At 47.7% G+C, this 22,673-nt stretch overlaps 1 protein-coding gene across 4 annotated transcripts in view; it reads left to right on the top strand.

The window, feature by feature from the left end:
- The window catches only part of GNE (glucosamine (UDP-N-acetyl)-2-epimerase/N-acetylmannosamine kinase), a 540,721-nt gene that overhangs the window by 455,552 nt on the left and 62,496 nt on the right, over window positions 1-22,673 (top strand). For all 4 annotated transcript variants that reach the window (XM_069630467.1, XM_069630470.1, XM_069630469.1 and 1 more), the window contains one exon: window positions 10,941-11,123. In XM_069630467.1, the coding sequence (XP_069486568.1) occupies window positions 10,941-11,123 (183 nt within the window). The remainder of the gene's footprint in view (window positions 1-10,940; window positions 11,124-22,673) is intronic.

Below are 22,673 nucleotides of genomic sequence, written 5' to 3'. Positions count from 1 at the left end.
GATAGAGTGATCAATCAAATCAACAAGGGTTGGGCAGACAACCAGGCTTTAGCTTGCTTTTTGAATGCATGGAAGGATGGTTCGCTCTGAGGGGGATAGGTAGTGAGTTCCACAGATTAGCTGCTAGAACAGGGAAGCTGGACCCTCCTGATCGCTGCAGGTTGAAGGGGGGTATCGATAGACAGTTGGACTGTGCACTTCTGAGGGGTCTGTTTGAAGTGTGAATAGGAAATCTCTTGGCTAGGTAGGACGGTGCTTGGTTGGCAATACATTTGTGCGTAAGAGCCAGGGTTTTTAAGGATACTCTTTGTGTGACTGATAGCCAACAGAGGCTTTTTCTAGTATGAGATGTGATGATTTCTGGAGATATTTAGTGCAGCTCTAATCTCATTGTTCTGGATAATCTGTAACTTATTAAGGTTCCCTTGGTTGGTACCGAGATAAGAGGGCGTTACAGTAGTCAATTTTGGACATTACCAAGGTCCTGGCTAATGTAGTACAGTTGGCTGGAGTTGAGAACGGGCGCAGGCAGTAATAAGCTTGCATGTGTAAGCCGCTGAAGACAATACTGCATTAGTTTGCCTGGAGAGAGAGAGAGAGAGAGAGAGAGAGAGCGGGTGGAGAGTCAATATAAATGCCCAGGGTTTTGGTGTCTTTAATCAATGACGAAGGAGTTGAATGAAGAATCAAGTTTGAGTCTTTGCTGGGTGCCTAGGATGAGAATCTCTGTCTTTTCGTCATTCAGACAGAGTTCGTGTTTTGTCATCCAAGCTTGGATGACTTGGTAAATGGAGTTGAGAGAGTGTCAGTGAAGTGATTGCCAGTAATGGGTATGAGTATCTGGGTGTCATCCGCATAGTTAGTGCAGATGACACCCAGAGAATCCAGAATATTGAAGAGAGGCTTCGTAAACACATGTAGAGTGTGGGTGAGATGCATGATCCTTGAGGAACTCCACATGTGACAGGAGCGGGTTTGGCGGATGCCGCCGGGGGGGGGGGGTTGGAGAGACACTCATGGACCTGTTGTCCAGAAAGGATCTGATCCAGGCAGTGGCTCTATCCGAGAAGTAGGCTGTCGTTTTGAGGTGTTGGCAGAGGTTTTGGTGATTGACTAGGTCAACCGCCGCAGAGAGGTCGAGTAGGAGAAGGGCTAGTTTACCCTTGTCTTTAAGATCCTCGATATGTGTCAATTAAGGCAGTTTCAGTACCATGACGCAGTCGGAACCCAGATTGTCTAAGTCCCAAGAGTCCATTGCTTTCTAAGTAATCTTAGATCTGCAGATAAGCCGCTCAATCAAGTATTTTTAGATTTTTAGCAAGAAAGGCACAGTGGTGATAGGCCTGTAGTTTGTGGGGATGTTGGCGTCAAGGGATGTTTTTTTTTTTTTTTTTAGAGTGGGATGACCCAGGCGTCCTTGAGGTTTTCTGGGACAATCTCTGATTTGAATGAGGACTTTATGAATGCAGGGTATGAAAGGCGCTAGATCATGAGAGGCCTCTTTAATAATAGTGGCAGGGCAGGAGTCGCCTTGGCAATTGGAGGGTTTAAGGTTGTTGATTATGTTTTCAACTTTAGAGATAGTAAGGGGTGTGAAGTTAAAAGGTTGTAGGCCTGGTGGTTGTTTGGACTGAACTGGTGAGAGGTATTTTGTGGGTCGATCATCAGGCTGATTTGTTTCGTTGTTGATTTTAGGTTGGAGAGTGGATATTTTGCCAAGGAGTGCCTTTCGTATATTGGCGCACCAGGTGCTATCTTTGAAACAGATGTCGGGAGGGGAGGCTGGAGATTCCAGTTCTTTTAGTATTAGGAATAGCTCTTTTGTATTAGATTTAGCTTGTTCAATGCACTTGTATCTTTTTTAGCCTGAATTATCGTGTCTTTATAGTTCAAGGTGGCTAGAGCTAAACTTGCTTAGTTCATATAATTGGGATTGCTTTTCCAGCGCACTTCTAGGTTGGTTTGTCTTTGCGTAGGGCTCTCAGTTGAGGTGTAAACCAGGAGTTAAAGTGGACCCGAGGTTTAGGTTTCCTTAGTTTAATAGGTGCGATTAGGTCCAATGCTTTTAGTAGAGTCTGGTTAAACAAGTCTACCAAGACAGTAGGATCAGTGCAGATGGTGGTGTGTTCATTGAGGATAGGGAGGATGAGTGGGAGCAATTTTTTGCATGTTATGTCTCTCTTGTTTCTAGTGGAGATGGCAGGTGCAATGTCAGGTTCAGTGCGGGTAGTTTTGGCAGAGATACTAAATGTGATCAGATGGTGGTCTATCCAGACACAAGGTTGGTTAGAGTCCACCTTCAATTCACAGTTTAAACCAGAAATCCAGTCAAGGATTCTACCCTTGGAATGAGTTGGCTCATTAATATATTGCGAGAAGCCTATGCTGGTAAGTAAGTTGTTAATGTCGTGTGCTGCGGAGTCCTTGGGGTCTTGTAGCCCCAGATTGAAATCACCAAGAACAGTGATTTGATAATTGGCTTTCATGTTGGTGGCAAGAGTATTAGATAGATCTTCTGCAAATGTAGAAATGGATCCGGGGGGTCTGTAGATGAGATGGAGAGTGATGGTCTGACTAGGGGTCAGTGTTAATTTGACAAAGTATTTCCGCTGATGGGGTATGCTGGGTTGTAGGTCAAATTATCGAATCTAAATGGTCGACAGGACAAATGGTCGACACCAAAAGGTCGACGGGTCAAATGATCGAATTTGTTTTTTCGATTTTTTTGGGGGGGGGGGGGTGCTCCTCCCCCCCCAACCACCTTTGTTTTGTTGCTAAAAACCACTTTTTTTCCCTAAACGAAAACCGAAAAAAATATATATAACTAAAATAAAATTTGATCATTTGACCTGTCGACCAAATTGTGTCGACCATTTGACTAGACACCGGTATGCTGCGTGTTGGCTATGCAGAGATTGATAGTACTTTTGTGAATGAAAGCAGTACCACCTCCATTGGTTTGGGTCATGTTGCGATCATTCCTGATAATGATGTAACCTGGTGGGATGGCTAACGAGAGAAGTGGTTAGCCATCCCACCAGGGGATTGCCATTCTGTGAAGTATATATAAGGTTGCTTTACTTACCTTAGAAATCTTCTGCCATGATGAAAAGTAGATATAAGGTCATTTTAATCACCTGTGATTTGGTTGTGCCTGTTCGCCAAAAGTAATTCTGTGGGCTTCACTTAACTATGTCTTTCAGAAAATGAGTGTGCAAGTTTCCCAACTGGGTCTTGCTTCCCCTGACTTGCTGCTAGCCTGTACAAAATAAGTCTGCATTAGGTTTTACCCCCCTAGAATAACTTGAGTAATTCATAAAGTGTAACACTGGGTTTTACTTCCCCTGGTCTGTTTGCAGCCGGAACCGCGATCAACGAGACGATGCATTGCAGCAGTACCATAGGTCCCAGGCTATTTGGTTATTGCAGGCGTTGAAAGTCGTAGCACTACATGGAATGGCTAAAACTGTTGCTGGTCTCGACCGGTTAGGCCCACCAGTCCAAGGGACGAAGTCGTCCCACCTGCATCTTACCCGTCGCACAGAAGAGTGGGCTGAAGCAGCAGCGGTCACTCAGTCGGCTTGGCAGTCACTGAAGGTAGCTGCAAACGTCCTCTTCTTTCTCCTTCTGAATGGATCTTCCAGTGGTCGACTCTGGCTTCAGCATCGAGACACTCTCCTTTCATGCAGGAACCCAACCAATCTGCATGCATGCTACATTCAAACTTTGGGTGGTCGCTATCCCAAAGGGACAGTCAGGCACCCAGTCAGAACTGGATAAAAGCAGAATTACTGGCGGACAAAGACCTGAGGAGTTTTGGTGTCCTCCCAGCTTTGTCCTCCCACACACACTGGCGCCTCCGGGTGGGCTTCCCATTGGGAGCCCGGCGAAGACCAGAGTGAACATGACTTCCCCCACCGAGGTTAGCAGAGGGAGGCTCAAGAAAGGGCAGGCCATTGTCAGTTGGTGGAAAAAAGACCGGCACCATTTTAGGTCAGTGGTGACCATCTGTGTCCTTTACAGCAGCTGTGATAGAAGTAGTATAGAAATTACAAAAGTCGGTAGACCAGATCCACTGCTACCAGCCACTCAGATGGACTTGTCACTAACTATAAAGTTACACAAAGTGAGAAAAGGGATAGTATGGGCCTCATTACGAGTCTGCCGGTCTGGACTTAACGTTGCCGGTATAATCATACCAGCACCGTTTACCGGATCAGCGAATTCCAACCATCGAACCTGGAAATACCACCACCAGAAACCGCCACTGCGGAGTCAATGAAGCCGAAAACTGCATCGGCACAGAAACCCCCCGTTACTGCCAATACGTAACACTGTGCGCATTACAAGTAGCACGGACATGGAAACTCCGCCATAAAAATGGTGGAAATTCCTTGGACACGGTTGCGGTGTCTGCGCCAGTGCGGACATGACGTTAAACAGTGCCTGGTGAGCTGAATCAGTCCACATGTGCACCAAATGAGCCCAGCTGGACCCAGCAGGCCACTGGGAGCCTACAAAAGGCCCACACCCAGCCAAACTCCAAACACAACTATGCAGGCAGCTGCAGTAGCAGCATTGGGACTGGGGCTATTGAACCTACAGGCAGCACTGCACATGGTGGCAGTAATGGTGCAGAGGAGGAGGAGGCGCAGGCGGCAGTTGCCAAACCCTGCAACCATGCCAAACCCAATTGTGCAGGCAGCACGATCCCGCAGGTAGCCTGCAATACCCCGCATCAGGGTCTCACCCTGGAACCTGACTCCAGGACAGATCCACAAATTATACCGGGTGGACCGTCCAGCAATCATGTACATCACCACCATGGTCGAGGACGACATCAGCAGCCGCATTGGAATTTCGACCGCAACCCGCCCCCCCCCCCTACTGAAGGTGGTGTTGGTACTGCATTTTCTAGCCACTGGAAAGTATCAGCACACTGTTGGTGAGCTGCACGGGCTCTCACAACCCTGTTTTTCAAGAATACTGGGCCAGGTACTAGATGCACTGCTGCACCATGTGTCGGAACACATCGCCCTACCTTGTACCATTGGCCAGGTCATTGCCACCAAGTTGGTCTTCCATGCCATTGCGGGCATGCCAAATTGCATTGGTACAGTAGACTGCACCCACATAGAGCTCACAGTATCGCATGCAATGGAGATGGTGTACCGCAATAGGAAACTGTACCACTCACTGAATGTACAGATGGTATGTGACGCTGGACAAGTGATAGATAACACATTGCTGCGCACGTTTCCCGTGGTCAACACATGACTCAATGGTACTGCGGAATTCAACATTGCCACGGTACATGGAACGCTATGCTGGACAAAGCACGTGGCTATTGGGTGAGTACAACTGCCAATGCACGGGCCCTATGAAAGGGGGGGTGCCCAGGGCAATGACGTGTGTGAGTGGCCTGCTACAACTGCAAATGCATCACCCCATGTCCCATGTAATGGACAGACACCACAACCCACAAAGATAGACATGACAGGTGGCCACAGTGTGCCAATACGCACCCTGGCAAAGGAGATGCAGAACCAATACTAGTACAAGCTCGTACAACTTGAGCCACTTGCTGAAGCCACCCACACTATGCAACACTGCCCCCCCCAATGCAAATGTGTATACATGAGACATACTGCATCTACCACTTCATCACAGTCTATTGAGTGACTCCTCCATGTGGGTACATCACTGCACGATGCCGTACTAACCACCCACAACTGGGCGCAAGGCCAACTCCATATGCACAGCAAGGTTTTGGTAAAGTCCAAAAGCCAAAGTCGACAACAATGAACCAAGAATGGTAATCACCCACTGGTCAGACCCCTTCCTGCCCCATATGGATGATTGACTAATGACACATTATTGCAAAACATCTGATGAAGACATGTATATGACATGTCCCCTCCATTTACATCCCATGTAGGTGATGCAGGATATGCACTCACGCCATGGCTGATGACGCCTGTACGGAGGCCAAGGAACAGGTATGAGGAGGCCTACAACAGGGCACACGTCCGCACACGTGGCATGATTCAGAGGACATTTGGCCTACTGAAGGCCGGGTTCCGCTGCTTGAGCAGATCTGGCGGATCACTGCTGTACAACCCAGTCAAGATGGGTAAAATAGTGCTCATGTGTGCCATGCTGCACAATCTGTGTATGCGCAGGAACATTCCTTGCCCCCAGACACAGAGGATGATGGGGATGGCTGCACTCCCTCGCGGTGGGGCTCAAGATGGACAACATGCACTCGATACACTCATTCGCATTTACTTTTGAGAGACTGCACATGAACAGCATTGCATGTACATGAAGATACAGATAAATAAATGGATTGAATGCAAATGAAATTACGGATGTCCACTCGTGAAAGAGTTTTAAAAGGTGATTTATTTTTAACAAAGCAGGAAAGAAGGTATATTGATAGGATAGCTGTACACCCGTGCCAATCACCACCCAAACGTACCCATCCCCAACCAGGCCCCATAATGGACCTCCCCCACCACCCAAACGTACCCACCCCCTTACAACCATTTGTGTCCCTGAATGTCTTCTGGACAGCCATTTCCACATGGCACTATTTACGGGGGCGCTTGTGCGCATGAGCGTCCTTCCCAGAGGGTCCACTCAGCAGACTAGAGCCCCTCCGTGGCCTGGTGCTGGTGGACGGCACTGGTGGTGTTACTGTTGGCACACGTCCAAGAAACGCCTGCTGGGCAACCAACATAGACTCTGCAATGGTGGATGTGACACTGTTGCCTTCCCGGACATGGCGTGCCAAGGTGACGATGGTGGTGGCAAAACGACCAAACTCTCCAGCTGCCTTTCCACAAGCTGTGTTAGGGTGGCATGGTGATCCTCCATCTGCTGCATGCGGGCACTCAGCTCTGCCATGGAGGGGGTTGGTGACCTCATAGGACTATACAATGAGGGGGGGGGCTGAACTGTACGTTGTGGAGGGATGACAGGTCATCCATGTTGTCCCCCTCTCCTCCTAGTTCAGCCTGCATGGCTGGGGCACTGTCGTCAGTGCATGCAGCCTCCTCCACAGTGCAGATGCTCTCCAGGCTGGGATCTGTGGGCCTGCCACTTGTGTGGTGGCAGGCAGCATGGGGGATAGTGGAGTCAGCTGGTGCATCCGTGCCAGATGCAGCTGGTGCCTGTGTTCCAGAACAGCTTGCCTCGTCCTCCTGGGCAGGGTTGGTGCATTGGCTACGTGCAGGTGGACGTTGCCTCGCCTGTTGGGCATTGTCGCTTTCACTTGACATGGCTGTGGGGATACAGAGGGCATGCTGGTAGTTTTGTGCTGGTAGTTGATGGGTCCATCACATGCATCAAACAGGACGATCAGTGAGCACTTGCATGTACACACATGACTGTTGATGCACTCAGGTGTATGTGTCTCTGCTTGTACTTATGTCCAGGGGCCGTGTATTGTGGGTGTGTTGCTTCTCATCTGGGTTATCAGTGGGTCCATTGGGTCACTCCTGCCCCGACTGCGGGGGGGGGGGTATCAGTGGGTCCATTGGGTCATTCCTGCCCTGACTGGGGGTTGGGGGGGTTACCAGTGGGTCCATTGGGTCACTCATGGCTTTGTGATCTGTGCACCCACCGGCATCTGCAGGTGGGCTCACTCTTCCTCTGCGTCTCCAATTCCGTGTATGCCCTCAAAGTGGAGGACACTGCTGCAGCGCTCCTCCCACGACTGCAGTTTTAGTGGGGATGCAGGCCCTCCACCAGTGGCAGTGCTGCGCTGGCAGTGTGCAGCAATGAGGTTGCACACTCTGAGCCGGAGGTCATCCCACCTGTTGTGGCAGTCCTTCACACTGCGTGTTGTCACCCCGACTGCTGTGCACTTGCGTGCTGCTTCAGCCCACATCTCTTTACGGCGTTGCTGGTTGGCACGCCGCTGGTCTGCGCTGAACAGCATTTTTGCATGTTGCACTATATGGTCCACAAGCACTGTCAGCTCAGCCTCACTGAAGCGCTGCTTTCGCTGTCTTTGTGCTGGGATCCTGGTTGCCATGGTGGTTGATGCTGTTGGCTGCTCAGAGAAGTGATCTGGCCTGTGGTGTCTGAGGATGGCAGTTGATTGTGGTTTAAATAATGGCCGCCTCTCTGTTTCTGGTTTTCGTGGTCATGGTATTTCTGCTTCCGGTGATTCCATGTCCGTGACGGCGGGGGCGGTCACAGGTTGTCGTGCTTTTTGTAGTGTAATGCCCGTTTCAGTGGGTGTTTACGTGGCGACGGTGACACCATTTCCGTGTTGGTGTGGTGCGCGCGACCGACAAGCCGTAATCGGCCGCTCATTCCGCAACCTTGCGGACACTGCGTCACTGTCATTACGGAATCACTGCATTCCGGACCAGCGGACTCGTAATGAGGCCCTATGTGTCCCCTCAGTCCTCCACATAAGGTGGGTTGCCTCACAACAGAAAAGCATAGGCAGGATAACAAGTATCCGCCTATCCTGGTAACATTAAGTTAGCACAAGAAAATAAAATAAAACCAAAGGAGGGAAGCTAAAGGAGATCCCAGCAACACTGCACATAGTAAATTACAGATGGCGATTGAAAAAGATGGAGGAAAGCAGACTCCATCAAAGTTAACCAAAAAGGGTTCCGAGAGTCACAGAAAAAGAATGAGTGAGGGAGGAAAAAGGTTCCCGTTCACTTTGGAGAGTCAGAAAAAATAGTCCAGCAAAATGTGCTGGAGGACTCACTAAGTGGGGGATGATCGGGGGAATTACTTACTAGATGGAAATTCTACTTAACAATTTCTAGCATTGAATTGCTGACCATTCATACAAGGAACTATCCTGCATTTGAAAATTGTTAACGTTCTCTGTAGCTTTGGTCCCGTGGGACCCTTAGTGCAAATACTGCTTTGCCCACCTTCCTCTTGGCTCCAACATCTTTACTGTGATGTCAATCTCACCTTCGTTCAGAGCACTCACTCGCAACAGCTGGTGTGGCCTTCAAAGCCCTAAAAGCAGTCAACCCAGTGCCTTCTAGTTTTGATAACTGCAATGCTTGTCCTGTGGTTTGATGTTTGTGGACTCTTCCCTTAATATCGTCAACCCTGTCAATGCATTGTCGACCATTGGTGGCGTTCCTCACAAACATGCTGAAATCTCACCTTTTCTGAAAACAATAACCGTGAATTGTTGTCTTGTCAGACATCTTGCCTCTTACTTGATTGTTTTCAATGCCAAATCTATGATCAACTTGAGTCACCTACTCTTGTCATGGATTATAACTTGCAGCACCAAAAGGATGCATGTGGACACAGAAATAAGTTGGGTTCCTGTTCAGGACCAAGGGCTTTCTTGCGTATTGATGAATTCTGGGCTTGCATGCGGTTTTCAACATTGCTAGATCACAACAACCTTATGCACGAATTGAAACACACCATCTGTATGTGGCTCACCTGCTTATTTTCTGATCATGCCCACCATATTATATTGGGCCCTTGCTTTTCATGTCTGAGATCCGCTGTGTGGTATGAAGGGGGTCTGCTTTCTTTCTGATTTACATTTTAAAAAAGTATATGCCCCAGCTAGCCAGCAAGGATAATCTGCAGCCATGATGGTGGATCGTGTATACATGCTGATGCCCAATTTCATTGCAAACTTGGTGAATGCTCCCTGGGGCTGTCAATGGCTTGGGGAAGGTCTCCATCACCAACCATTTCTTCTTGAAAACTTATTAGAATGAGGTACAAGTCCTGGGGCCTCCAGATCCTGTGCTTGTTATCCTTCTATGGCCATCTGCTTTGTGCTTGCCCTAAACCCTATGCTGCAAAGCAAGAATGTGGGCATCCTTTTGACACTGATTTATTCTATTCTTCATCCCACAAGTGCATGCACTCTCAAAGTTGGCCTTCTGGTGCCTGAGATTACTGCGAGGGATCTCCTTTTTTCTTTTGGTTTCCTCCAAGGAATGACCTGGTCATTGCTCCAGAGAGGGCATCAATATATCCACTTCAAGATTTCCTCGTCTATCCCCAAGTCGACAGACAAGTTGCCCACTACTTGACTCATGTACTGCAACCCTTCCAACTAGATGCCTATGCTCCGAGCTCTATATCCAGCTGGCTTCATGGCTTCAGAAGTAGATAATGTGGCAACATCACCCCTTCTTCATAAAGACTGTTTCCTGTTTTCACCTGGAGAGTGCCTCCCATCCATCCTTGCCTCTAAACTGTCTTTTGGAGCTGGCATATGGATTTAATGCAGGGATAGTCAGTAGGCTCATCCCCGGTAATACTGCATAGCTGAACTTCACACAATCAATAAAAGGCTGCCACCAGTGCTGCTGTCCCATCCACTCTGCTCCCTTCTGCATAAGAGTGCTAAAACATGGCCATTTCAGGGTACAAGGTAACCAAACCAATGTGACTTGGGGCTTCGTCCATTTTGTAGCTGCCTTCTTTCTCTATTTACATCTGCCTTCCTCTCTATTTCCGTCCCACAGTTTTTTTCTGTGGGCACATACAATGCTGTATCAGTACAAAAACAGCATAGAGGCTCATTGTAAAAAAATATATAGATTTAGGTAATTTTTAAAGTTTCAAACATAGTATTCTGCGATCCTTCTCCTAGGCATAACCATTTAATTTTTATGAATGTAATGCAGGAAGAATTGCTAGATTAAGCAATGGCCCATACTGACAACACCCTCCAAGTAAGTGTGGGTGAGACAAACCATTATCTAATTTCAGAAATCCAGAGACCGCCAGAGATGGTAAGAAAGAATGGACAAACCTGAGGAACAAGTAGAATCTATATAATTGGTGGTGTTCACAACAGTCTCAATCCAAGTAGTTTGATCAAATAAGTTTTAACGTTCAAGTAAGTGTGTGTGTGTGTGTGTGTGTGTGTTTTCAGTTATTGTATTAAATACAACATGCTGTTTCTTTTCTAGGGATTGGAGGGGGAATTATTCATCAGCATGAACTGATTCATGGTAGTTCCTTTTGTGCTGCTGAACTCGGGCACATCATTGTGTCGTTTGATGGACCAGATTGCTCGTGTGGTAGCCATGGATGTATAGAAGCATATGCTTCTGGAATAGCATTGCAAAGAGAAGCAAAAAAACTACATGATGGTAAGCTGAATACCATAATCTGTGAATGTATTATTTGATAGAATCGTACATTCCCCATGGTGAATGTAATGTGTATTATTTCTGAAATCCATGGTATGTTAAATTTATTAAGTGATAAATCATCAGGATTAGTGAACAAGAAGTCATGCTAGAATTCCTTTTTGTTACTTATTTTACAGGAGTAATTTGTCATCTATTCCATAGCTTTATATCTGTTGGAACTGCTTACCAAAACTTGAAATGTTTTGTTTCTTAAATTATTTGATTAAGTTAAAAAAAACGATCACTAGCATGTACAAAGACGTAGTGCTATCAGTGAAGTCATATTCACAGCTGTGCAGGACATTGTAGCATTGTTTAAATATGTAAACCATTTTGTTTAAATATATTTCTACCATTTGTAGAACTATCACTGCAATCTCCAACCATTCTCTCATTCTGTACGGCTGTCTCTGAGCCTTATCTTGGCATTTAAAACTGCCACCACCCTAGATAAAATTCAGAAATCTGTTCAGAGAAATGAGGGTTCTGTGGCGCATTGACCTATGACTATTAGATTGTCATCTAAATACCTGCACATTTGGATCGGTTCAATTCCAGTGGAAATATTAATAGGATTCTTGATGGCATAACTATTATTACAATTGAACTGACAAAAGGAGCCTTCTGATATTCCTGCACCCTAAAATAATTATCGGCAAAGGGGAAAACGGACAACGCTTCAACCTGCATTAGAATTCTGCATGTAAACCTTCCATCTTCCTTAGCCTTCTTTTTCTTTGCACTAAATAAATCTCTTTCCTTTGATTATATTTGTGGTCTTGGGGGGGTTATTTAAATGTTTTCGTTGCTTCAGTGACTTTTTGAAATATCATGACCCATACTTTCAACAATTTAAGAGACTGTTGCAGTTCTAAATGCAATGATAGCATGGGTCTGCAATCTATGGATCATCCTTTTTGGGAAAAACGTCCTTTATCCATACCATTGACTATACAGGTTAGGGCTGATGGAAGCTGTAGCCCAAAACATCTGGGGAGTCAAAGGTGACGGACCCCTGAAATATAGTTGTGTCAACACATAAATGTAAGTTGATTAATACTAAACAAATGACTGTGACAAATGAGTTAAACAGCCATAGTTCGAAGTTTCTTTATTAAAGAAAAAAGTGGATTAGTTCAATGCGTAAAACGAATAGGGTTCCTGGATTTGCTGGACCCACTAACTTCCATCATTGGTCCGATTGCAGGGTGTCCACGAGCCGCGGTTACCTGGTTTGGGTCCGACTTGACAATGTTTCTGAACTCTGGCGAGACTGCCTTTGACTTGGAGACTGGATGACCCAGGTACCGGAAGGGCAGACGAGTGCCACGACAAAGGGAGACCCCTTCCCCCCCGCCCCCCAGGGCAAGATGGAAGCTGGCAGTAGCGAGGATCACTGCACTCTAGAGCAGCAGGGGGATTGTTTATAGGCCACAAGCTGGAGAGCTGCAGAGTTCCAAGTCTGGAACTGGAACAGTGACCTGTGCATAGCAGAAGCTCTGGACGAGTTGGCCAGCCCACAAACTGGTCCCAAGAAACTTCTGAAGGCTCCAAAGGGCTCGATCAGCTCACAGAGGTCCGCACTGGTTTGGTCCTACCAGCCCGAGGGTCGAAGCACCAACCAAGGGTCTTCAGGCGTTTGGTTCAGAGAGGCAGGACTACACCAGGAATTGCCTGAAGCCAATGCTGAATGTCTTCGATGTTAGTCCTCGGGTCTTCAGCAGGCTGCATCGCTGCAAAGGATTCTTGGCTATAACAACGATCTGAAGAATGGCTGCCACATGCCTTGTTTTAAGCCATGGTTTGGCCATAGCACACCAGAGGGAGGGCTATGCATGATACATACTAGCAAGGGCTTTCCTATCCTGGACAGCCTCTTGCCCCACAGTTGACCAGAAACATACTTTGCCCAACCACAGTGTGGATTGGGACCAGACCGTCCCGTACCCCGCATCTTTCCAAATGCACGCAACAGTTTTTCCCAGCAACGTTTAGGCTTTTCATGGGAAAGGACTTTCTCTATTTTGTATGCATTGTGTTTGGCTCATCGGGCCTTTCGCAAAGAAGACAAATAGAATGACAATGTACAATCAATTACAGTGTCATACATTGAACTTTACAATAAATGTATACCTATAAATAAATGCAAGAATGAATTCTTATTTCTCTTAAATCATCCTAAAAACTGCTTTAGAAAATCATATTAAATTCAGTTTAGTGCTGACATTAGGACCATCTAAAATAACATTCCAGATCGTTTCCTCATTCATAGTAAGAGAACCGGTCAAGATTTTCCCAAGAAAGACTTGCCAGAGGTCAGTCAGGTTCACACAATTCAGGCACCAATGGTATAAAGATTTTGAACCTTGCTCCCAGGATTTCCATTGTATGTAGCGTATTTAACTGAATTCTTTAAACAATGTTCTGTAGGAGCTATCTAGAAACAAAGACATGTACTTCAGAACAGTATTTACTGCTTTCCCATCTGGGGATATACAAGTTTGGTGGGCATAGTTTTTACAGATTTCTGTAGTGCTTATACAATCTACCTCAATCAACCTTTTTTGTTTACTAACTGTGGTCAATCTTTTAATGTTTGCATCATTAGATCTGCCTCTAACAATATGCGCTCTCGCGACTCGGCTCAGTTGCTTAGTCCTGGTACCTTCTTTCTCGCCAACACAGAAAACACCTGCCCCATCACAGATTCCTGATCTGAAATTAAGATTTTTCTATAAAAGGATAACACTTTCCATATAGCATATAACCAGAGGGACAACAGACCCAATTTGGAGCATACCAGAGCGTGGGGGCAACTTAATGGCAGATCTAATACTTTAAAGAAGCCCTCCAGACTGGCCCAATTCACCTCCTTCCACATCAGTATGACATCCGCGCCATAAGTAATTATTGGAACCACCTTGATGAGATAAAATTATAAAAGGGGGTTTGCAGTACATTTTCCATAATGATCAATCATTTTGGCCTGGGAAATCACATTTTCAGTTTTTCCTAAGAAATAGGTAGTGTAGCTTTTGTTTTTCAACTTCATAAATATTAAAACCCAAATGCACAAAATCACTGACTTTACCTAAAATGTCATCCAATAAAACCCAGACAATTGAGCTTAGAGGCCAATGGGGTATCTCCCATTAATTTGCAGCATAGCTGTTAATCACACAGCAGGGTGGCTGTCCTCCAAGGGCAGCCAGCCGGCCAATCACCTTTGGGTGCGTTCCTGTAACCAAGGGAATTAAGCACAGGGAGTTTCAGGCACCTCCCTCAGCAGGGAATCCTGCCAAAGACCAACCGAACAAAGGGACCAAAACTGGTTTGGCGCACATTGTAAATCTCAAGAAGGACCTTTCCAACAAGAAATGGTGAAAATAGAAGACCGAGGCCGTTTTGACAAAATGAGCACCCATGGGTGCCTTACTGCAGCTGCAAACACAGCCCGCGGTAAAAACACACAATGGTAGTAAACCACTGACACCAGCCATTAATTGTAGAAAGGGTAACATAAAAATCTTACATGAGAAACTACACAAAGGGGATACTAAGTAGCAATATGGCTTCTTACTGTCTGCGCCCTGATACCCTCGGGTCTGGCGCGCATGATAAATATTAAGCACACAATAAATCCAGCACCCTATTGTAAGATAGTGTGTGCTGGGTCTAGAAAGTTACACTATAAGTAAAGTCAATCACTGCTCTTGGAAACAGTAGTTATCCAAGAGAAGATATTTAAATGTTTGGGAAATCTAAAATACTTGCCTGTGTCACTGCACTGAAGGTACTGTGTGCCACAACGTAAAAAGATGATGCCTATGGAGTTTGTCAGACTCCACAACCAAAAGAAACAGAGTTCAAATCACAAAAAAATACATGAGCGAGTGGGGAAAAAGGTCTCTCTCTCCAGGTTAGAAATTAAAAGTCCTAAAGTCCACAAAAAGAGCTGGGTGTCTCTAAGGTAGAAGGGAATTAGCACATTTCTGAGAATTCTTCCCAAAACCAAACCCAACTTCACAAGTTGGTAGTGAGACTCAGCAGCCAGGCTTATCTCAAGAGGGGTAAATGTGAGCTTTAGAGCTGTAGCAATGAAATCCACACATACAAGTAGCCAAGTAACACTTACACTCAAGGTTTTTGTTATAATTATTTAACAGCAGTTTTTAAATAAGCATTCTTTAAAAAGGGCAATATATGTAACAATCAAATATACTTTAAAATATTTTTCCAGAATCAACACCAATTAAAATATTTTTCCAGAATCAACACCAATCTAATAGATACTCTTTGCAGATGCTTCTTACACCCTGAGGTGACTTCACTACCTAGGACAGTAATGGCATTTACATATCACTAGTACACATTGTAGATTCTGAGGTTTGTGAAAAGGTTAAGGGAAGGAAAAAAGGTTAAACCGGTTCTCGGAGCACGTGAGCACTTAAATCTTCCAATGAAGTCTAGACTACCTTTTCCAGCAATAATAGTTAAGAGGCAAGTTATCACCTCTGAGTCACAGTAAATATCAAAGTCAAATGGACTAGCAGAGTCAACCGGGAGCCAGGACAGCCAATGTCAATTGGAGCACAGTCTATGGAGCGAGTCACTTCTTAGATAAGTTTTGCACAAAGTTAGAGAGTTTGTTGAAGAAAAATCACTGTAGGGTCATAAGCTGTTACACTTGTGAAGGGTAGAGATGAAATCAACTCTAGCACAGTAGCTACTGCAAGCCTCAACTGAGAAGAGCAAAGCTAAAGACACTGAGGTAAGTACCCCAAGTCGGAACAGTGCCTTTTGTTAGAAGAAGAGTGGTCCAGCTGGCTTCAGTTTGGTTGCAGCAATGCAGATCCTGGGTTCCCGGGCCTCAGTCGTCGGAAGAAGACGGAGGACGTCTGGAGGACTCCTGCGACAGCAATTTGGAGGTCTCCGGAAGCTACAGGCTCTTTTCAGATCAGCAGCACTTTGCGGTTTCAGCGCTCGGTAAACAGCACCACCGCGGATCTTGTATACTGGTTGTGCTTCCTTCAATGCTTCAGTCCTGCACACTGCCAAAGCCAATAGGTTTAGAAGGAAGGCCTCCTTAGGAAGTCAGGACAGACAAAGTGAATGGGCAAAGTCAAAGATCTGATGCTCTTCTTAGAAAACTGTTCTTAAATAGTCAGTGCTCAAAGAGAAATCACAGCATCTCAATAGGATTCACCTTTAGAAAGTACAGACTGTAAGGCCAATGCAGGAAAGTTGAGGTCAACTTTGTGTACGGTGGGGGCGTGGCTTGGCAGCCATGGAATAGGCTGCATCTCCTGAGGGCTCTGTGATCCGAAAAACGATCCGTGGAAGCGCATGCAGCCTGACTGCAGAGTCCAGGCCCAAAAGAGCACCAAATGTGCATGAATGCGCAGGGACCGAGAAATGCGAACCTGTTGGAGGATTGGAACAGTGTGGCAGGAGATATGATACTTTGTATATGGGGTCATGAGCCGTGAAACCGACAAGAAGATGGCAGCGACCCGAGACAAAGGGACCCTCTAAGGTGACAACAGCAGCGGAAGAGCGGGCAGCCGAGAAAGAAGGAGCCGGCATGTGGCGGTGAGGAGCTTGTGCTGTAGCAGCGTTACAACACTGGCCCGCGAGCAGACAGGAACACGTTGCGAAATGACCTGCGCTGTGTAGCTGGCAGCCCTGGCTTCACGGAACTGTTAGAGGAGCACTCCGAGGCCCCCTCCCGTGTTTTGTATACTCGCTGCGGGCAGAGGACGGCCTGGCGTGTGGAGCTGCGGGTCCGACCCCAGAGGTCCAGGCGGAACAGAAGCAATCCGACGGTCGGCGACCCCAGGAGCAACACTGCACATATGCACGAGGAGCGCACGCACACAGGCGAAAGGTGGCGACACTTGGGAGGACACCAGCGGGACCGGGGCTTGCGGCCCTGCAACGGTGAGTGCAACGCCATGGAAGTGTAGCCGGCACTGAGCCCCACTGCACAACATACCTGGCAGGACGAAACCGCCCTAACAGGACAACGCGCACACAGCCTGGGCGATCGCTTTATCTGGAAGCTGCAGGGGCAGCTTAATACAGTGGCGTTGGAAGAACAAAGTACTCCCTGCAGTCCACAAACAATGGACTGCAGGGAAAACAGTGCAAGCAACACAGAAAACAAGCCACAGCACAATAGACAGGCCTAGCAACGCTGTGACCTCAACAGGGAGCCCGAAGACCAAACCCCAAGTGATTCATGGTAACCCCAGGAAGCAAAGGCAACATAGCGCACGCTATGTGAAGGAGACACTCTAGGCAGGGTTGAAGGAGGAACGGAGAAACCTGCAGCAAGACTGCAACCTAAGGGCAGCCCCACATATTGCCATGAGACACCAGGCCTGAGACCGGCCTGCCCCAAACAAGGGTAGACTGGTGGTAGGAACGCATGAAATAAACAGCTACACGCTAATGACTGGCAGACATCGCATTTTATGGAGAGGCCGTGCAGGGATCACTGAGGCCAGGGATCGCAAGTGAGAAGAGCTGTAGCCAAGAACTGGACACCAGAACTGCCTAAGCGCATCAGGGGGAAGTGCGCACATACGGATTTATATACACACCAGGCATGGGATCGGTCCCCAGTAGGGACGTACCCGAGTCACGCAAAAGTGAGGCGGGGAGCAATATTATCAGGAGCCCGCGGCTGAGTGAGTGAAGCAGCGCACCGCCACGAGAACCGAGGCATAAGGTATACGGTGACGCCCACTCAATGGCCCAAAAGGGAAGCAAAAGCGAAGTGAAGCAGCCGACTATGGACATATTCACCAAAACACAGCAGCCCCCAATTACGCCAATGCAGGCCGTGACCACGACGCAAAACAATACGAGCTCGCCAAGAGACGATCAACGGATCCTCGCAGCTATCGCAGAACTAAAATCCTTGTGGGCGACAGCGGTGGCTGAGCTGAAAGAGGCACTGGAATCGAAGATAGATACTGTGGGAATTGATGTCAATCTACCAAGGCAACATGTGAGGGCGTTGGCAGACCGAACAAATGGCTTGGAGAGTGCTGTTAAGACAAATACAGAGGTTAGCGCCGCCAATACAAGAGAGGTCCATATATTGAAACAGGGGGCCAACCTGGAAAACCGAGCCGAAGAAGCGGAGGGACACGCGTGACGCAGTAACATACGAGTGGTAGGCCTACCGGAAGGAGAAGAAGGCACGGACCACGTCGAGAATATGATACTCCAAGAAGTAGGAGCTGGTAAACTCTCACAGGGGTTCGCGGTTGAACGGGCACACAGGGCTCAGACGAGAATACTTCAACTAGGTGCCCCGCCCTGCGCCATCATTGCCAAAATATTGAACTATAGAGACAGAGAAAAGATCCTAGAATTTTTCCGGAAAGGCAGAACGATAACTTGAGCGTCAGCAACAATCACTGCTTACCCGGATTACACCATGTTAGTACAGAGACAGTACAGAGGCAGCAATACAACTACGTGGCAGTCAAAAGAAGATTGCGCAAAGCAGGGTTGAAACATATGCTCCTTTACCCAGCGAAATTGAAAGTCTTGCACCAAGGCAAAGCCCACTTTTTCAAGACCCCATAGGAAGCGGCAAACTGGTTGGACACGCAAGGGTGCCTGGAGACGGAGGAAGACCAGAACCGAGAGACACAGGCTAAGTGATCCGACAACATGCGGGCAAAAGGTGGGGGGGGGAGACATTGCAGGGGTAAAAAACATAGAGATGGTTGGGGGGGGTAGAAGAGGGGGAACCACCTGTTACACGCACTCGCCAAGTGAACATTGTGGACTGGAATATAGAGGCAAGTAGATTACACATCTGATGCACAGTGCGGCGACTCAGTTATATCGGAGCCACAGGACACATGCGTTCTTATCCCCATTAGGTGAATTAGTAGGTGCGCCCATAGGGCAGCATCTCCCCACTAGGTCCCAAGTACAGGCAGCACCGAGAAAGGGGCCAGATGTGGGGAGCCTGAGATCCAGGGATGGAGCTGGGCAACAGTTGGGAGGGGAATGGGCGGGTGGGGAGTTGGGAGTTCATTTGGGGTTGGGAAAGGTGGAGGGAGGTGGGGGAAAGGGCAGTTGGGTGGGAGGGGGGAGGTGAGGGAGTTGGGCGGGAGGTGAGGGAGTTGGGGAGTTTGAAGTGATAGTGGTTAGGGAACGAGCATGCACCTGCGCGCCTCTACACATAACCCAGATTACGCATTCTCGGGCAAATGATCATGGAGTGAGAGATGGCGGAAAGGACCGGAAGGGCAATGCGTGACCTCAGAATAATAACCTGGAACGTCAGTGGCCTCAACTCCTACTTGAAGAGAAATAGTGATGATGTACTTGAGGAGGCAAAACATAGACATAGCCCTGGTGCAAGAGACTCCCCTCACTAAGGAGAAACAGGAGGTAATTTAAAAAAAGGTGGAAAGGCACTACTATAGGTGCCACATATTCAGCATATGCTAGGGGGGGTGATCATTTGGGTGGCACCACAGGTACTTTTCCAGATATTACAGACCGTGGTGGAACCAGATGGGAGGATGGTAGCGCTCCAAGGGCTGTTGGAGACTAGGGAACTAAGCATTATAAACACATATGCTCCCAACCAGGATATAGTGACCTACTATAAAACGTTATATAGAAAAATCACCCCCCTCACGGGCGGGGCGATCATATGGGGGGGGACTTCAATTGTACGCTAGACCCCAAACTAGACAGATTGGATCTGAAATTAGATAAACCTGCCCCTGCAGCAAGAGCGTTACGGGCCCTGCTGAGAGACTTTGGGCTTGACGATATCTGGAGGAGGCAGCACCCGACAGCAAGACACTACTCACACTATGCGGCCCCACATAACTTGTATATGAGGTTAGATTATGTGTTCACCACCCCCAGAATAGCGGGAGAAATAGCGAGCTCAGAATATAAAGCCCGGATATTATCAGACCACTCCCCTTTGGCCCTGGAGTGGCGACACCAGCCCCCAAGAGCCAGAATTCCAACATGGAGACTCGGAGCCGAGGCACTGAGGGACACCACATTCCGAGATGTTCTACGGGAAGAGATAATAAGCTATTTCGAGCACAACCCGGGAAGTGTGGAATCGGAGGGAACCCTATGGGAGGCCTTCAAGGTGGTAATAAGGGGAGCGGCCATATCTAAATCTAAAGGGCTTCAGGGTGGTATAGAGCGGGAGCTGCAGGATGTAGAAAAGAGAATGGAAATAATAATGGGAAAAGAGGGGACTTCGCAGGAGCAGGCAGATGAGGTGAGCCAGTTGCAATTGGCTGGCGGGGAGCTATGGGAGAGGCCAAGTAACCTGAATTGCAAGAAATATATCCAACGACAACACGCTGGAGGGGACAAACTGGGGAGGCTACTACCATGGCTGTATAAAAACGAGGCACCAAGGCCCGCCATTAGAGAGATAGTGGGAGAGGCGGGACAAGTCTGGAATAGCCAGGAAATGGTAAATGAGCGCTTCCTTAAATTTTATAAACACCTCTACGCAGACAAGGGGGCGAACAGGAGAGGGGAACACAGGAGATCCTGGAAGACATAGGATTGCCAAAACTAAGTGCAGAGGATAGAGCGAACTGACGCTCCAGTTACACTGGAAGAACTGGAAGCAGTGGTGATGCATCTACCCACTTACAAAGCTCCAGGTACGGATGGGCTCCCCAGCGAGTTTTATAAAACATACAGACAGGAGATCCTTCCACCGCTACTGTCAATGCTGAATGAGGCATATGAGAAAGGGAGCCTGCCGGAATATCTGAGAGAGGCGGTAATCATTCCCCTCCTTAAACCAGACAAGCCCAGTGCAGATTGTGGGTTGTATAGACCGCTATCCATGCTAAACCAAGACAGCAAAATCCTTATGGCACTACTCGCAAATAAACTCAAGCTGGTGACAAACTAATGCACTCCGACCAAACTGGGTATGTCCCGGGCAGGAGCATATCTGATAACCAAATGAGGCTCCACCACATCACAGAGCAGACAGAGGGTGACCCAAATGAAATAGCAGTAGTCTCGCTAGATGCAGTCAAGGCATTTGACTCGGTTCGGTGGCCATGGCATTTGACTCGGTTCGGTGGCCATGGCTGATGGCGGCTTTAAAGGAATATGGGATGGGACCTGGGTACCTGCGATGGGTGAAAATGCTGTATAGCTCCCCCACAGCTAGAGTAAAAACTGGAGCGATCATCTCAGAGAGATGGCAACTAAGCAGAGGCACAAGACAATGGGTGCCCATGGTTTCTGAGTCTGTACATCCTCGCACTTGAGACACTAACAATCTAAGACAGCAATACAGTGAGGTAGGGGTGCACACCAAAGGGGGACCGCACCTGATATCATTATATGCAGACAATATGCTCCTGTATTTGCGTTACCCAGAGGAGAACCTACAATACATACTAGAGGTGATGGAGCGCTATGCGGCTCTATCAGGAATAACGGTCAATCCCAAGAAATTGAGCATGTTCCCCCTGGGTAGATACAGAGGCATACCACAGACAAACCTCCCCACTCTGCAGATAGCTTGTCAAACCAAAACGTTCAGATACCTGGGGATCGACATTTACCATAACAGTGGCGGCGGAGCACACGCACAATACAGAGAAAGCAGTGGAGGGTGTCAAGAACAGCATGGAGTTCTGGGCAAAGCTCCCCCTAGCCATGGTAGGGAGGGTGGCCCTGTTGAAAATGGTGGTCCTGCCTAGAATATTGCATTTCTTCACAAACATCCCAAACGTGGGGCCCAGGTGCTTTTTCACTAAATTACATAGCATGTGCAGAGGTTTCTTGTGGCACAACACAAGAAACAGAGTGGCCCTGTGGAAACTACAGAATACATACGACAGAGGGGGGATACATTTACCGAATTTTGAGATATACCACCTAACGGTGCAATTACAATACGTAACCAGGTGGCTGGTGGAGGACGAGACGGCAGAATCCAGGCTGTTGAAGGATGACAATGCCCCATACTTCCTACGAGAACTAATATGGCTACCCAAGTCAGAGATGCGGGGTAGGCCACGATTGGTAACCCTGGGCTGGGAGGCCTGGCACAATGCGTGCTGGACCATAGGAGGCCCGACACTGTGCTCCCCGCAGGCACCACTCGTGGCGCTATGTGGAGCAGATGACCAACTAAGAAAAGCGATCCGGAAATATTGGGAACCAGTGGGCCTAGCTACCCTAGGGGATATCTGACCGGAGGGGGAGGCTTTGGATTTCCAAACAATAATGGACGGAACTGGGGTACAGGCGGGACAGCATATCACATAAAGAAGAATAGTCAAAAGGGTGAAAGAAACGTTGTCCGAAATAGCACTAGCGGAGCCACCGGATACTGCCATTGAAACGATGTATGACATCTCGGAGGGAGGGCAGGAAATATCCAGAATATACGAATTAAAGAGTGGGAAAGGAGCTACTCAAATTGCGGCGGGATTGGGAGGAGGCGGCGGGAGAGGCCATACA

This window comes from Ambystoma mexicanum, chromosome 6q (assembly GCF_040938575.1).
Source record: "Ambystoma mexicanum isolate Mex_15411 chromosome 6q, UKY_AmexF1_1, whole genome shotgun sequence".
Classification (NCBI taxonomy): Eukaryota; Metazoa; Chordata; class Amphibia; order Caudata; family Ambystomatidae; genus Ambystoma; species Ambystoma mexicanum.
This window is presented reverse-complemented; position numbering and strand designations above follow the sequence as displayed.